A 16,557-nucleotide genomic window follows, 5' to 3' on the forward strand; every position below is an offset into this window, starting at 1 on the left:
TACAAGTTGGTTTCTGATTTAATCATTTGGCTCTGGTTAACTCAAGGCTCACTCACAGGAATCACGCCGAAATAGTAGAATAGGGTGGGGGGGGGGGAGTGCAGAAGAGATGGGGGAAATGGCATTTCTTTCAAGACCAGGTGGAGAAAGTGACATCTTTCCCCATCCGTGAACCCCTTCTCATTTCTGCAAGCTTTTCTGCGTAACTGTTAAGTTTTTGACAGTGGAGTTAAGACTGGGTTTTTTTGGAAGGGCCTATACAAGTAAGATCTGAAATTTAGAGTTACGATATATATATCATCAATTTAGAACTAGCCATTATAAGATGAAACACTACAAAAGGAAAATTATTTTAAGGGGGTAATATAAATTGGGAATGTACAAGGGATGGGTTGAATTAGTTTTGTTTTTAATGCCACAGGATACTATGCTTGGGAGTAAAACAAAGATCTCCTACATGATTTAGAAAGTAGAAGAATGCAGAATACATTTTATGATGCTGGTATTTTTGCTGAAGCTGACTAACTGCTAGATTGGTTGCAGGGTGAAAGAAAATTAAAATCCTTTTTATTAAATACACCAGAAAAAGTTGTTATCTGGTCATCGCAGATTACAAACAGCTGGTGTTGTCTGCATCCAAGGCACTCACTGTAAGCAAATGTCCATTTGGAGATGCAGCTGAATTTCTTAAGCCAGTGGATAGTGAATCTGTGCAATTCATTGTCACAGACAACTGTGGAGGTCAAGTCATTGGGTATATTTTAAATGGATGTTGATAGGTTCTTGATTAGTCAGGACTTTACAAAGTTATGGGGAAAAGGCAGGTCAGTGGTTTGAGGGGGGTTAATAAATTGAATTGATTGAATTGACTTTATTACTTGCATCCTTCATGTACTTGAGGAGTGAAAATCTCTGTTGTGTCTGCATCTAAAAGTGCAATTTATAGTAATTTATAATAAATAATATGTAAAACAGGATAGTCAATATAACATAGAAATACAGTTGTGTCAGCATGAGTTAATCAGTCTGATGGCCTGGTGGAAAAAGCTGTACGAGAGTCTGTTGGTCCTGGCTTTTATGCTGCGGTACTGTTTCCTGGATGGTAGCAGCTGGAACAGTTTGTGGTTGGGGTGACTCGGGCCCCTTTTACCCGATGGAGTGGTGGAGCAGGCTCAATTGGCCAAAAGGTCTAATTCTGCTCCCATGTCATACGGTAACACCAAGGACTGCCAAATATATAAAAATTTATTTTACGCAATCAGGAGAAATATATCCAGTATTTGGAAAAGAACTGGGTTATTTCATTGGGTAATCAGTGAAAAAATCAGGCTGATTTGGTGTACTTGCATTATAATCTTTAAGAGTGCTAGACGGTTTTGAAATATGTGCTGTAAGTGCACCCTAGATTACATATCCCTTCACATCAAGCACTGTTTATATCCTCTTACCAGTCTTTTTTCCCTTTGATTACATAAGGGAAGGGAAATTCAGTTACTTTGGATTATTGGAAAGATTTGGGTTTTTGTATAATTGTCATGGGCAGGGATGAGCAGTCTCCAGATAGACTGGCCTGGGACAATAGGAGACTCCAGATGGGCTGTTGCCTGCTGCCTTGCCCAGAAATGGGACAAATGAGGTAAATAATACTCATAAAATGTGGTCATCACAGGGATTAAACAAACATTTGATAGAGGCATTTTTATGGAGACAGAAGAACATTTTACCTAACAGTCAGATCTGACAGCTAAGATTTCTTGATTGAAGTGGTACACTCTTCACTCGGTCTCTTAACTTTGAATTCCTGAGGCTAGTACTGACTGACGGTAGAAGCCAATATTTATCGCAGTTATATATCAGTATTATATAGTTATATATCAGTTATATATCAACACAGTATTGTGCTCTTTTGCATTACAGTATGCCACATAAGATTTCAAAAATATTTGTTTTAATCAACAATAAAGATGCTAGTTCTAAATGATTCATAATAGTGTTGTACTATTGGTGGTAGTTTTGCTCTCTACTCAGTAAATTTAGCATTGATTCCATCCATTGTTATCATTTGAGACAAATAGCAATAACAAACAAGATGGCAACCTTTGATCTTGATGTAGGGGGGAGAAGCTAGATTATTAGCGAATGCTTTTGAATAATTGGCAGTAAATTCTAGAGCTGTACTCAACTATGTAAACCCCTGTGACAGCCATGAAATTGGATTAGCAGATATGATACCACTTTATCAATTCATAGTAATTTTATATAAAATATCACTTTTAGGAATCTTCTTCCAAGTCGCCTCTACCGGTGAAGCTGTATAGAAAGGATGAAATTGGACAGTTCATCAATGTAGCACAGTACTTGATCAAGAAAGGCCTGGCCTTGCCTCAGAAAATGTAATTACCCCTCATTAATTATACTTTTACATGAATGTTTTGTCTACAAGAATAATTAGCCTTAATTTCAATTTCCTCCAATGCATAAAATGGTATAAAACAATAAGTTGGTATTTTAATTCAAAATGATGGGGAAAAATACTTAACAAAAAATGTTTTCATCTGGTTTTGCTGATGCAACATCTGGCAGATTTTGAAATCGAGAGGTGTTTTGTTTTAATTTATTCATGATCTGGCAGGACGAGTGTTCATCACCCTTGAAATTGGTAGTGAGCTACTTTCTTGAAATGCTTCAGACCTTCTAGTGAAGTTACTCTAGAAGTATTGTCATGCAAAAGTTTGGGCACCCCGGTCAAAATTTCTGTTACTGTGAATGGCTAAGCAAGTAAAAGATTACCTGATTTCCAAAAGGCATAAAGTTAAAGATGACACATTTCTTTAATATTTTAAGCAAGATTACTTTTTTATTTCCATCTTTTACAGTTTCAAAATAACAAAAGAAAAGGGCACGAAGCAAAAATTTGGGTCCTTACTTAGTAACACCCTCTTTGGCAAGTATCACAGCTTGTAAACACTTTCTGTAGCCAGCTAAGAGTCTTTCATTTCTTGTTTGGGGGATTTTCGCCCATTCATCCTTGCAAAAGGCTTCTAGTTCTGTGAGATTGTTGAGCCATCTTGCATGCACTGCTCTTTTGAGATCTTTCCACAGATTTTTGATTATGTGTAGGTCAGGGGACTGTGAGGACCATGGCAAAACCTTCAGCTTGCACCTCTTGAGGTAGTCCATTGTGGATTTTGAGGTATGTTTAGGATCATTATCCTGTTGTAGAAGCCATCCTCTTTTCATCTTCAGCTTTTTCACAGACGGTGTGATGTTTGCTTCCAGAATTTGCTGGTATTTAATTGTATTCATTCTTCCCTCTACCAGTGAAATGTTCCCTGTGCCACTGGCTGCATCACAGGCGCAAAGCATGATCAATCCGCCCCCCCGTGCTTAGCAGTTGGAGAGGTGTTCTTTTCATGAAATTCTGCACCCTTTTTTCTCCAAACATACCTTTCTTCATCGCGGCCAAAAAATTCTATTTTAATTTCATCAGTCCACAGGACTCGTTTCCAAAATGCATCAGGCTTGTTTTAGATTTTCCTCTGCAAACTTCTGACGCTGAGTTTTGTGGTGAGGACGCAGGAAAGGTTTTGTTCTGATTACTCTTTCATGAAGGTCATATTTGTGCGGGTGTCGCTGCACAGTAGAACAGTGCACCACCACTCCAGAGTCTGCTAAATCTTCCTGAAGGTCTTTTGCAGTCAAACGGGGGTTTTGATTTGCCTTTCTAGCAATCCTACGAGCAGTTCTCTCGGAAAGTTTTCTTGGTCTTCCAGACCTCAACTTGACCTCCACTGTTCATGTTAACTGCCATTTCTTAATTACATTACGAACTGAGTAAACGGCTACCTGGAAACACTTTGCTATCTTCTTATAGCCTTCTCCTGTTTTGTTGGCATCATTTATTTTAATTTTCAGAGTGCTAGGCAGCTGCTCAGAGGAGCCCATGGCTGCTGATTGTTGGGACAAGGTTTGAGGAGTCAGGGTATTTATAAAGCTTTGAAATTTGTATCACCTAGCCTTTCCTAATGATGACTGTGAACAAGCCATAGCCCTAACAAGCTAGTTAAGGTCTGATACCTTGGTAAAAGTTATCTGAGAGCTCAAATCCCTTAGAGTGCCCAAACTTTTGCATGGTGCTTCTTTCCTTTTTTTTCCACTCTAAAATTGTACAAAACAAAAATAATACACTAATCTTGCTTAAAATGTTGAAAAGAATGTTTCGTCTTTAACTTTATGACTTTTGGAGATCAGTTCATCATCTACTCAACTATTCACAGTAACAGAAATTTTGACCGGGGGTGCCCAAACTTTTGCATGTCATTGTATACTGCCCCACTGTCAATGAGGAACTGGCAGTATATTTCCAAATAAGGATCGACTGCATCTAGGGGATTAGCTGCTGGCAATAATCTTGCCGTTCCTTTGTCCCTCTTGGCTATTGTGACTGTAGATTTGGGACATGCAGTTGGAGAGGTTGGGTCAGCAGCTCCAACTAATTTTCAGATGGAGCAGCAGCTGCAGCATGATCAGGATAGATATAATGAAAGTTTAGGATGGTCTGGGGTTCCCAGTCAGGAGAGCTGCTTTTTCCTGGATAGTGCTGAACATTTTGAGAGTTAGTGGCACTGCACTCTTCTAGGCAAGTAGAGAGCCTTCTATCAAGCTGCTGACTTGGATCTTTTAGATCAGAGGTTCCCAACCTTTTTGTGCCATGGGCCCCTACCATTAACCAAGGGGCCTGTGGACACCAGGTTGGGAACCCCTGTTTTAGATGGTGAAAAGTTTTTGGAATATCAGGAGGCAAGTCGTGCTAGAGGTTATTCAGCCCCGATCCGCTCTTGTACCCACGGTACTTATTCAGCTGCTTTAGTTGAATTTTTGGAGATATGAGGATAATTTCATTGAATGTCAAGGATTACCCAGTATTTGTTTGACATGATCATTTTTGCTGCTTGTTAACCCATGCTTGAATAGGTGTGTATGGACTGGTTCATTTTCTGAGGACTTTCAAATGGAATTACATGTGTACAGCCACTGGCAAACATTCCTAGTGGGAGGAAGGTCTTTGATCCAACACCTGAGGATTGTGAGGTACACAACACTGGGCATAGGAAGTCTTGCAATGGAATATTGGGGCTGAATTAACCAAGAACATCTGCTGGAAATAAAGTTTACAACCATTTTACGTGTTTATTCTTATTTCCTTCAGTTGTGCCAGTGTTCCTTGATGCCAAGCTTGGCAAATGCTACGTTGATGCCAAGAGTATAGAGGATCTATCCTGGGCCTGACATATTGCTGCAGTGACAAGTTCAAAGTAACATTCGTTGTCAGAGTACATACATGTCACCACATGCAACCCTGAGATTCTTTTTCTGTGGGCATACTTAGCAAATCTATAGAAAAGTAACTGTAAACAGAATCTGTAAACTTTAAACATCAGGAACTGTAAAATAATTACAAAGGCAGATAATAAATAAATAACAATAAACAATGTACCTTCGACCTAATGGCAGCAGCAAGAAAAAGAGCATAGCCTGGGTGGTGAGGATCTTTGGATTTTTTTACAGCAACATTTCATGTAGATGTGCTCTGATTGGGAAGGTTTTACCGTGATGTAGTACTGGGCCGAATCCACTACCTTTTGTAGGGTTTTCCGCTCAAAGGCATTGGTGTTACTGTACCAGGCCAGGGCTATGTACTTCATTAGGACTGGTTGCATCTCCACCTGGTATGAAGGGTCCAATTCGTGGGGTTGAGAGAGGCTGCAGAGGGTTGTAAACTCAGCTAGCTAGATCATGGACACATCTCCCCACCACTGAGGACAGCTTCAAAGGGTGATCCATCAAGGAGGCGTCACTCATCGTTACGGCCGCTCACCATCCGGGACATGCCCCCTTCTTATTACTACCATCGAGGAAAAGGTGCTTATCCTGAGGATGCACACTCAACATTTTAGGATTTCTGAACAGTCCACGATCCCATGAACACCACCTTACTATTGCTCTTTTGCACTATTTATTTATTTTTATTTTTAATTGTAGTTTACAGTCAATTTTTTGTCTTACACTTCACTGCTGCCACAAAACAAAAAAAAAGACGTATCAGTGATAATAAACCCAATTCTGAATTCAGCTCATTTGTCCATGACTACAATGAGGCCTGAAAACACAGTGGACTCCAGTTAATTGGACCGGTACACTTTGGCTCAATTAAGCGGCAGTCCCAATTAGCCAGAGTTTCATGAAAATAGTTAAAAAGGTATTAAAAAAGGCAAACTACCTTTTAACTGGGTAATAATTTATGTACTTAAATGAAGTACAGAATAAATCAGAACACTATTGATACTAATACTGTACTGTAAAACTATAAATGTTCCTAATAGTTACCATTATTAGAATTCATTTGCCATGTTCTTTAGATTGTAAATGAACATTCAGCACCCAGTGCAGACAATGGACTGCTTTCCAACAATGCTAGATGATTGTATCCTCCAAAACTTCAGTTCCATTGTAGCATTAAAGATGATTGTCAATACCCTTTTAATTCCTAATGTGAAGTAGTGAAATCATTTCATGTTCACTCCTGGCCGTTTCTGCATCTCTAAGCCTGAATACTTGAAACTGCGGTGAGCAAAACATTTCTGAATTGTCTTGCTGCTTGTATCTTACCAGCTATTGTCATGGTTTCTCGTTTCTCACAAACGACAAGGAGACGCAGAAAACTCGTCAAGACGTTTTAAACTTTAATTTGCAAATCAAAGCTGAGACAATCAGAAAGCTAGTAGCTGACTGCCCATCAAGGCTTGTATACAGCATTTTTTATAGCAATTTCCTATCTTAGCTACATTATCATATTCAGTCGGCCTGTGATTACATATCATCAATATATCCGCTCTCAACTTTCCACTATTGTTTTACTCCCCAACTTAATTATGTCCTAGTTTACATTTTAGACCATATGTCCCCTCATCCCTAACCACAGTTATTTCTTAATTAGTCTTGTGTTGACATACTGCCACATATTTCATCACCTTACTCGCCACCGTTATCTTTCTACCTGGTTTCATTCTAGTTCTCTTCATGAATTAATAGTGAACAGGTCAAAAGTCATGGCTACATTGTGAATACCTTCTACTGAGCTAGCAGTGGTTACATAGTAAATATAGAAAATACAATGTGTGCGTTTGAGTAAATACTGTAATACATAGAAAATACAATGCATTTTCCAATATAATCAGTGATAAAAATCACTGCTTCTTGAACTCAAACACACTTAAATGATGTTACTTAGAAACTGTTCACTGTAAGTTTGGTGTACTGTCTTGACGGCTACGCAAGTACACCCAACTGACGGGAATTAGAAACTGTTCGGCAGCAGTCTCCTGCCCTAGCTAAGCAGCATAATGTCCTAAATAAACGAAGGGAATCATGGCTATTTTCTTGATTTAGTTTTTGTTCTTAAAGAGTTGTCCCAATTAACTGGAATCCACTGTATATGATTACGGCAAAATCCAAACCAAGCAACAGTGAGCAAGCTTTATAGGTGACACCTTTCATCGCCTCAATTAAAAGTAACCTGTTTAGGCAGAAATTAGGTGTGTTGGGTTTGTCTTACCTTTTTATGGTTTGGTACTATTTGTACATAAGCATTAATGGGAGTTGGCCACTCAGCTTCGCAGACCTGCACTTCAATTGAATAGGATCATGGCTGATGAACTGTAACCTCAATACTGCACTTCTGCATACACCTAGTAATCTTCCATTCCTTGCTTACTGGGAAAATGGGATTATTCTGAGAGCTGACACAAACTCAATGCACTAGATAGCCTGTTTGGGGTGGGAATGGGGGGGTTGGTATATGAAGAATTCAGTACATCCACCAATAACTTTTTTAAAAATTTCATTGATTCTGCTTCTACTGCTCACTGAGGAAGAGTTTCAAAGTGTTGCAAATCTTGAAGGAATAATGTCATCTTATTACTACTTAGTTTTGACTGAGGATGTATCTGGGTGATTTTCCACATGTCAGATGGATGCTTATGTTCCAATGTCGTTTCAACACCTTGGGTAGATTCACAGCTACCTCTGGAGGTGCAATCTTTCAAAATTGTAGCTAGAATGTTGATTCCAACTTTACTGTCTCGTGCAATTAGCCATTTCTTTTAATCACGTGGAATAATTTGAATTAGCTGAAGACTGGCTTTGTGGTAGGGACTTTGGAAGGAAGCTGAAATGGAGCATTTTTTTGATGGATCTGGCTGATGTTGTTTGCAAGATCTTGTTTTTGGCACTTGCTTTGGATGGGATTCACCTCAGAAAATGGATCTTAGAGCCTTCTCACAATTCCCAATCCCACCCAGATTTTAGTTAATCTCCAATTCTGCAATATATACTGAATCACTCATCTCTATCATGCAGTAGCTGAAGCATGCCTGTGGTACCTGGAAATCGTTCTATTTCTGCTCTTTGTTTGGCTTGATGACATTGAATACAGAAAGGTGGAATGTTACTCACACTTCACAGATGCAAACAAAACTCTTGCTTAATTTTAAACACATGGATAGCAATGACCATGCACCATTTCACAGTTGGTCCCTGATTAACTTGGGCTACTTATTGATTCATTATATGTGAAAGATTGAAGTTTCTAGCAATCCTTGATTGATCTGGAGATTTTAGATTAACTGGAGAAGCAGTTCTCCAGACAGTTCATTCTTGGCAATGGGGATTCCCTTTTAATTTTCTGTTCCATTATATGGACTGATGGTTATGAAGAATGTTGAAGGAAGAAATTACCATTAAATATTTAACTGGGGTTCATTCTTTGTGCATCTTCACACTTTAATCCTGCCCTTCTCTCCTTCTGACATTGTTTTGTGAAAGGTAGTTAATCGGTTTTGTTTTAGCTTTTAAAAGCATGGTAAAAACATTTATAACATAGAGGTTAGGAAGCATATGACATAATGTATTGAAATATTTTCTTGTCTTCCTAACGTGCATAATTTCACCACAACCTGCTAAATAATCATAGTTTTAGACAATGCATTTCATCTGAAAGCAAGGCTGTTGACAAGTAGATGATCTCTTAAGGTTTCTGTCAAAAAATACAGGTCTTTTTGTATGTTTTTGCCAAATGCTCCATGTAGCTTAAAGTTGTAGCTCTTTGACTTCAACTCCAATGGTTCTTTTATATTAATTGGTGCTTGCTAAGATCTAATCTTAGAATACTTCAAATTCATTGTATTTATTAGATTTTATTATTGGCAAGCATCAATAGTTCATATACAAGTTTAATCTCTGAAGCATTAGCCTTTACTGATATTTTACTGGTTTTACTTTTCCATTTGTTTGAAGTATTTAAAGTTGTAAGGTAGATGCAAAATCAAATCACAGCAATGAGGCCAACACATAGTGAATTTTACATAGAATAGTTTTATGGATGATGGATGTGAATGAACTGGGTTCATCACTCTCTGCACTGCTACCTGAAATCACTGACTGCATACATTTATTGTATAGGATATGAAGGTTAGTTTTTGGCTCTCAGCAGCCTGGAATCTGGGGGGCTGAGCCACCGACTTTGAAATTCTCCTTACGATTTTTGACAGGAGGTGGGTGAGGGGTAGCTTTCTTTAAAATAGCTTTTAAATGTCTCTGGCATTGAAATGTTCCGCAGGTATTGAAAATATTATTATTCAACTTTTTAAGTAATCAATGCACACGTTCAGATAAAGTAATTCACCTTACTCACCTCATTTTTGAGGATTGAAATTAATGAAGTCTCTGATCCGGTGACAGGAATGATCTAGTGAAGGATTAGAGAGATGAATTCCCCATTCATGCTAGGAGAACTAAACATAATTGATTACTGTTTCTGAACTCTGAAATGCTGCAGTGGATTAGAATGTTAGTTGTCACACCACATTCCTGTTTTACAGAGTGACTATGTAAATTTGAGACTTGGTATGCAAAGGATAAACATCACCATGTCTCTTTAGAATCACAAGCCCTAGCCAACAATTTCACTCACTTGACCAGAAGGCCTCAATGAGTGTCTGTTTTCATTTATAAGAGGGGGAGAAAACTATTACCTGTAATTAGATAGGTTTTGGTAAATAAACACTTTCTGTAAATGTACAGCATTACTTTGAATTGGTAAATATGTGCTTATTTTAGGTATGCTTATAGGTGGATGTAGCTGCATATTTGCAAAATAGGTTTGAACTCTCTGGTCCAGCATTCTGTGGTCCAGTATGCTTTGAATCTGTTTTGAGACCTGTACTGATTAATTTAAGTAATGTCCAAACTGGGGTCTAAAACTAAGGCATGTACTAAACTCTACAACTTTTGCACAATCAGCCAACATTTGACAGCATTTTCAACTTGCAGGTTACCAGTAGTTCTTAGAATCCTTACATAACCGGGGGGAGTGTTTGTACTGCTCTGCTGCTCAGATGACAGATGATCAGAGAGAAACTCCTGTGGTCCAGATTTTCTCTTAAGTCTCAAGTTCCAGACTAGAGAATTTCAGCCATTAGTTAATAGTTACTAATTTGGAGGCTGTACATGTACATGTTTCCCCTGTAAGTTTTGCATTGATTTTTAGATCTTAACATGTGACCAATAAATTGCTTATTTTATGTTTAACTGCTCCTGTTTATAGAGAGATACAGAATGGGCTGAAGCAAAACGACAAGCATGAAGCAATGGACCCAGCACCTGAGTATTTGGCACTCAATCGTGAATATTGCCAATCCAAAAAAGTGTACAAATCACCTATTATACCCAATGTGAATGTTTTCAATGTTGAAGTAACTGGTATTGGTGATGATGGAACCATCTATGGGATGCCAGTATCACTCAGTAAGTAAAAGACCATCAGATTTGCACACTAAAATGTGCACAACTTGATAGGATTTTCCAGTTGCTGTTTTGCACAATTTTTTGACAATTTACTTTCATTTTTAATGTTTAAATTTTGAATAAAATATTGTACATATATCAGGCTTTAGATTTCAGTAAGCCAGCAATGATGTGGAAAATAGCAGACAAGTGCTAATATGAAACCTCTTGGGTTACAATCACTTGGTAATGATTTTTTAAGAGAAGCCAGAAGGGAACTAACTCAACAATTCTTAAGATGCTGAGTTCAAAGGTGTGAGTAGCAGAAGCCAAAGGAGCTGATGATGGGAATAGTCTTTTGTTGTGACTCTTCCAAAGTAGCTGAATAGTTCTTTTACAATTCATACTATTTTGGGGTTGATGGTCCTAAGATTAGTACAAAATTGATGCTGCTACATGTTGGCTAAGTTGCTGAAGGACATCATGATCAAAGCCATTACAAACTGTTAATTAAGTATAATCAAGTACAGGGATCAATTGCTAGATATTTCACTATCTCAAATTTTTGTGCACCTTTTGCAATTGCTAAAGATGGACTCGGTCATGGGCAAGTGCTTACATTAAAATTTTGGTGAAAGTGTAATTGACTTTCCTGCACAGAGCCCACTGGTGGCATCTGAGTTTTTGCTTTGATGTTCACTTGAGGTTCATTTCCCCAGCTTAAAGTGATGCCCACAGTTCCAGCAGTCTGGGTTCAATTCTGACTTTAGCTGCTCTCTGTCTGAAGTTTGTGCATTCTTCCTGTGATTGCATGAGTTTCCCTTCTGTACCTTGGTATCTTTTAATATCCTAAGGATATGCAGCTAGATTAATTGTCAACTGTAAGTTGCCCTTAGTATAGGAGTATGGCGTGAGAATCGGGCACAACATGAGGGAATCGTATGTAGGGTGATAACAGGAGGGTGCGGAGGGAGAATTTGGTTTGGTGTGCTCTGAGATCCTGGAAAGACTGCAGTCTGAATAGTCTGCTTCTGTGTTCCAATGTAATGTGAGAAATGCCACGATTTTGTAGCTCAAGTATTCAGTCTTATGAAACTTTTTATAAGCTATATGCAAATTGACAATTGTTAACTATTGTAATATTTTGAATGCAGAAGATCAATTCACCATGTTGACTAGTGCTATGCAGACTAGTTTTAAAGCTTTACCATTTCTGAAGCCATATTGCTACAGCAAAGGTGAAGGCTGTATTGTTAAGGGCTGTGATACACTCTGGTATAGAGGAAGGATTTTGAAAGTGCTCGGGGGATCTGTCAAGGTAAGATGCACTCAATATTTGCCTATGCAATAACTATTTAGTTATTGAGGCAGACAAAATTAATATTGATAATTAGACTCGTTTTTACTGAAACACTGTAAACTTCTAGTGATGCTTTTAATAGTATGTGGGGAAAGAATAGTAATTTGTTACTGAGTTTATATTGCTGGGGTTTTCCAGAACTCCATATCTCACCAAAGCTCTGTAAAGTTGTAGAAATACACAAAATACTTGAGAGGTTCAGCATCTATAGAGGGAAATAAACAATTGTTATTTCAGGCCGCAAGTTTTTATCACTGCCCAAAATGATAACTAGTACCAATAGAAAGTGCAGGAGTGATTCACCAAGATATTAGCTAGAATGGAGAGCTGTAGTTCGGAGAGACTGGATAGGATGGATTTATTCTCACTGGAATGCAGGAATGTCCTCAAGAGGGTCACAAAATTATGAGGAACATAGACTAGTCAGTCCTTTTCTCCTTGTGGGGAGATCTAGAACTTAATGGCATGAGTTTAAGGTGAGTGGAGAAATTTAAGGGAGATCTGAGGTGCAAGTTTTCACACACAGGTTGGTAGCTATCTATAAGGAGTTGGCTGAGCAGCTGATAAAGGCAAATATAAATCAAGTCAAGTCATGTTTATTGTTATTTAACTATATGCAGTACCTATAAAAAGTATTCCACCCACCCCCTTTGGAAGTTGTTTTATTGTTATACCACATTGAAACACAGTGGATTTAATTTGGCTTTTTTGACACTGATCAACAGAACAGACTCTTCCATGTTAAAGTGAAAACAGATTTCTATAAATTGGTCTAAATTTATTATAGTTATTAAACACAAAATAATTAATTGCATAATTACTCACCCCCTTCAAGTCAGTATTTAGTAGATGCACCTTTGGCAGCAATTGCAGCCTTGAGTCTGTGTGGATAGGTCTCTATCAGCTTTGCACATCTGGACACTGCAACTTTTCCCCATTCTTCTTTACAAAACTGCTCAAGCTCCGTCATGTTGCATGGGGGTCATGAGTGAACAGCCCTTTTCAAGTTCAGCCACAAACACTCAATTGGATTGAGTCTGGACTCTGACTTGGCCACTCCAGGACATTAACTTTGTTGTTTTTAAAGCCATTCCTGTGTAGCTTTGGCTTTATGGTTGGGGTTATTGTCTTGCTCGGAAACAAATCTCCCAAGTTGCAGTTCTCTTGCAGACTGAATCAGGTTTTCCTCCAGGATTTCCCTGTATTTTGCTGCATTCATTTTACCCTCTACCTTCACAAGCCTTCCAGGGCCTGCTGCAGTGAAGGATCCCCACAGCATGATGCAGCCATCACCATGCTTCATGGTAGGGATGGTTTGTTTTTGATGTATGGAGTTTGGCTTATACCAAACACAGTGTTTAGTCTAATGGCCAGGAATCTCAATTTTGGCTTTATCAGACTATAGAATCTTCTTCCAGCTGTCTTCAGAATCTCCCACATACCTTCTGGCAAACGAGCTGAGATTTCATGTGAGTTTTTTTTTTTCAGCAGTGGTTTTCTATTTGCCATTCTCCCATAAAGCTGTGACTGGTGAAGCACCCAGGCAATAGTTGTATGCACAGTCTCTCCCATCTCAGCCACTGAAGCTTGTAACTCTTCCTGGGTTGTCATAGTGCCTCCCTCGCTAGTCCCCTTCTTGCATGGTTACTCAGGTTTTGAGGATGGCCTGCTCTAGGCAGATTTACAGCTGAGCCATATTCTTTCCATTTCTTGATGATTTGCTTAGCTGTACTCCAAGGAGTAATCAGTGACTTGGAAAATTTCTTGTATCCATCTCCTGACTTGTACTCTTCAATAAAGTTTTTGTGGAGTTGCTTAGAGTGTTCTTTTGTCTACATGGTGCAGTTTTTGACAGGATACTGACTCGTCAGCATTTGGACCTTCCAGATACAGGTGTATTTTTACTACAATCAATTGAAACATCTTGACTGCACACGGTGATTCCCATTTCACTAATTATGTAACTTCTACAAACGTTTGTATAACCAGTTGGCTGCACCAGTTGTTATGATTTGGTATATCATATTAAAGGGGTGAATACTTATGCAGTCAATTATTTTGCATTTTATATTTGTAATTAACTTAGATCACTTTGTAGAGATCTGTTTTCACTTTGACATGAAAGAGTCTTTTTCTGTTGATCAGTGTCAAAAAAAGCCAAATTAAATCCAGTGTGATTCAATATTGTAAAACAATAAAACATGAAAACTTCCAAGGGGATGGTGAATACTTCTTTAAGGCACTGTACTTGTATATAACGTATATAACCATATAATGTATATAGAAAAGAGACAATGTTTCGTCGAACCAGGGCGTAAAGCACAGTAGTACACATAACACATGATAACTTGTGAGGGTAGGGATAAAATCTACAGATGAATCACACATAAAGTAACAAACTAAACTGCATTAATATTAAATATTGCAAAGTACAGAACAGATCAACCAGTGACGCTTCAAATACGATGCAGTAGGGAGATCAGAAGCCCAGTGGCCTGGGGAAAGAAACTGTTTCCCATCCTATCCATTCTTGGTTTTATGCATCGTAGTCTCCTGTCTGATGGTAGAAAGTGAAAGCAGATGTTGGATGGATGGGGTTGTGAGGATGTCCTTAATACTAAAGGTCCTGTGTGTGCAGCACTCCTGATAAATATCCCTTATGGATGCCCGGAGATCCCTATGATCCTCTCAGCTGTTCTCACAGTCCTTTGTAGGCATTTTGAGGCCACTACTCGACTGCTCCCATACCAGATGGAGATGGTGAACAGCAGTGGGCTGAGCACACAGCCCTGGGGAACCCCAGTGCTCAGTGTAATGGAACTAGAGACGTTGCTGCCCACACAGACTGACTGGCCTTGCTGTTAAGAAGTCCAGTATCCATTGCAGAGGGAGGTGTTGAGACCCAGCGAGGACAGATTCCCCACCAGTTTCTGGGGTACGATGGTGCTAAATGCCGAACTGAAGTCTATAAACAGGAATCTGGCATGTGAGACCCTATTTTCCAGGTGGGACAGGACAGAGTGGAGGGCAGAGGCTATTACATTGTCAGTGGATCGATTTGAGCAATCAGCAAACTAAAAAGGGTGCAATGTAGCTGGGAGAAAGGCTTTAATGTGCTCCGTAACCAGCCACTCTAAAGTATTTCATAATAGTTGATGTTAATGCCACCAGATGATAGTCATTTAGGCAGGTTACTGTCACCTTCTTTGGCACTGGAATGATGGTTGCCATCTTGAAAACCCAGGGGCCAATGGACTGTTCCAGAGAGATGTTGAATATATTCATCAGCTGGACTGTGCAGTCTTTCAGTACCTGACCTGGTATATGATCAGGCCCCACAGCTTTGCGTGGGTTGACTCTGGCCAGGGTCTTCCTCACCTCAGCTTCAGGCAGAGTGTCTGCTCCCCTGTTGGGAGAGGTGACTTCAAACTGGGTGTAAAAGACACTCAACCTCAGGAGTGAAGCATCATGGTCACTGACGTGTAGGGTAGACTTCTAGTCTGTGATCCTCTGAATTCCCTGTCACATGCGCCTCATCTCTCTGGTAGTGTAGAAGTGGCTGTAAATTCTGTGAGCATGCTCCCATCTGCCTTCCTGATGGAACGGGGAAGCACAGTTCTTGCTTTCGTGAAAGCTGTTGCATCCCCGATCTAAAAGCAGCATCACAATCCCTCAGCCAAGCACAAGCCTCTGCAGTAAGCTGGTTACAGAATCCATATATTCCTCGATGTTAAAATGGTTGCCATAGGTAACAGCTTCCCTGAACATTCTCCAGTTCATATCAAATGCAATGTTTAAATTGTATTTGCACAGGTACTTGGACAGGAAAGATATTAAAGGATATAGGTCCAACGTGCAGAAAGGATTTGCATAGATAGGATTCAGGGTTGAGGTGGGCCAAAGGAGCCTGTTTCTTGGTGTACAATGCTGTGATTGTAAAATGTCTTTTTTTAAATGATGTCCCAATATTTTATGCTCTTTTCTCCAGTAGGCATTGCACTTCTCATGTCCTGTCTATTTACCTGCCTAAGCAGCAGCACTGCATATTCAATATTTCATGGTTGAAAGTAAATTATCTAAGTATCTAAATTATCTGAATTTCATTTTCTTGTGGGCATTCACAGTAGATCAAAGGAATACAATAGAGTCAATGAAAAACTACAAAGATGGACAGACAACCAATGTGCAAATATATAAAGAAAGGAAGTAGTAATAATAATAGTGAGACCATGTATTTAAAATGGTGGGGGCTTTCTTGGAATAACTTTAATAGAATATAATTATCTACTTCTACCTATTTTTGTGATCTCTTTGGTTAAAATTGTGATAAATACAAAATCATAACTTCAGAAAGT

General features: G+C 39.0%; 1 protein-coding gene across 1 annotated transcript in view; it reads left to right on the top strand.

The window, feature by feature from the left end:
- Window positions 1–16,557, top strand: part of rnf17 (ring finger protein 17) — a 150,598-nt gene that overhangs the window by 95,827 nt on the left and 38,214 nt on the right. The window contains exons 22-24 of the mRNA XM_063054906.1: window positions 2,278–2,393; window positions 10,664–10,863; window positions 11,997–12,160. Of these exons, the coding sequence (XP_062910976.1) occupies window positions 2,278–2,393; window positions 10,664–10,863; window positions 11,997–12,160 (480 nt within the window). The remainder of the gene's footprint in view (window positions 1–2,277; window positions 2,394–10,663; window positions 10,864–11,996; window positions 12,161–16,557) is intronic.

The sequence above is a fragment of the Mobula hypostoma genome, chromosome 7, assembly GCF_963921235.1.
Source record: "Mobula hypostoma chromosome 7, sMobHyp1.1, whole genome shotgun sequence".
In the NCBI taxonomy this organism is placed as follows: Eukaryota; Metazoa; Chordata; class Chondrichthyes; order Myliobatiformes; family Myliobatidae; genus Mobula; species Mobula hypostoma.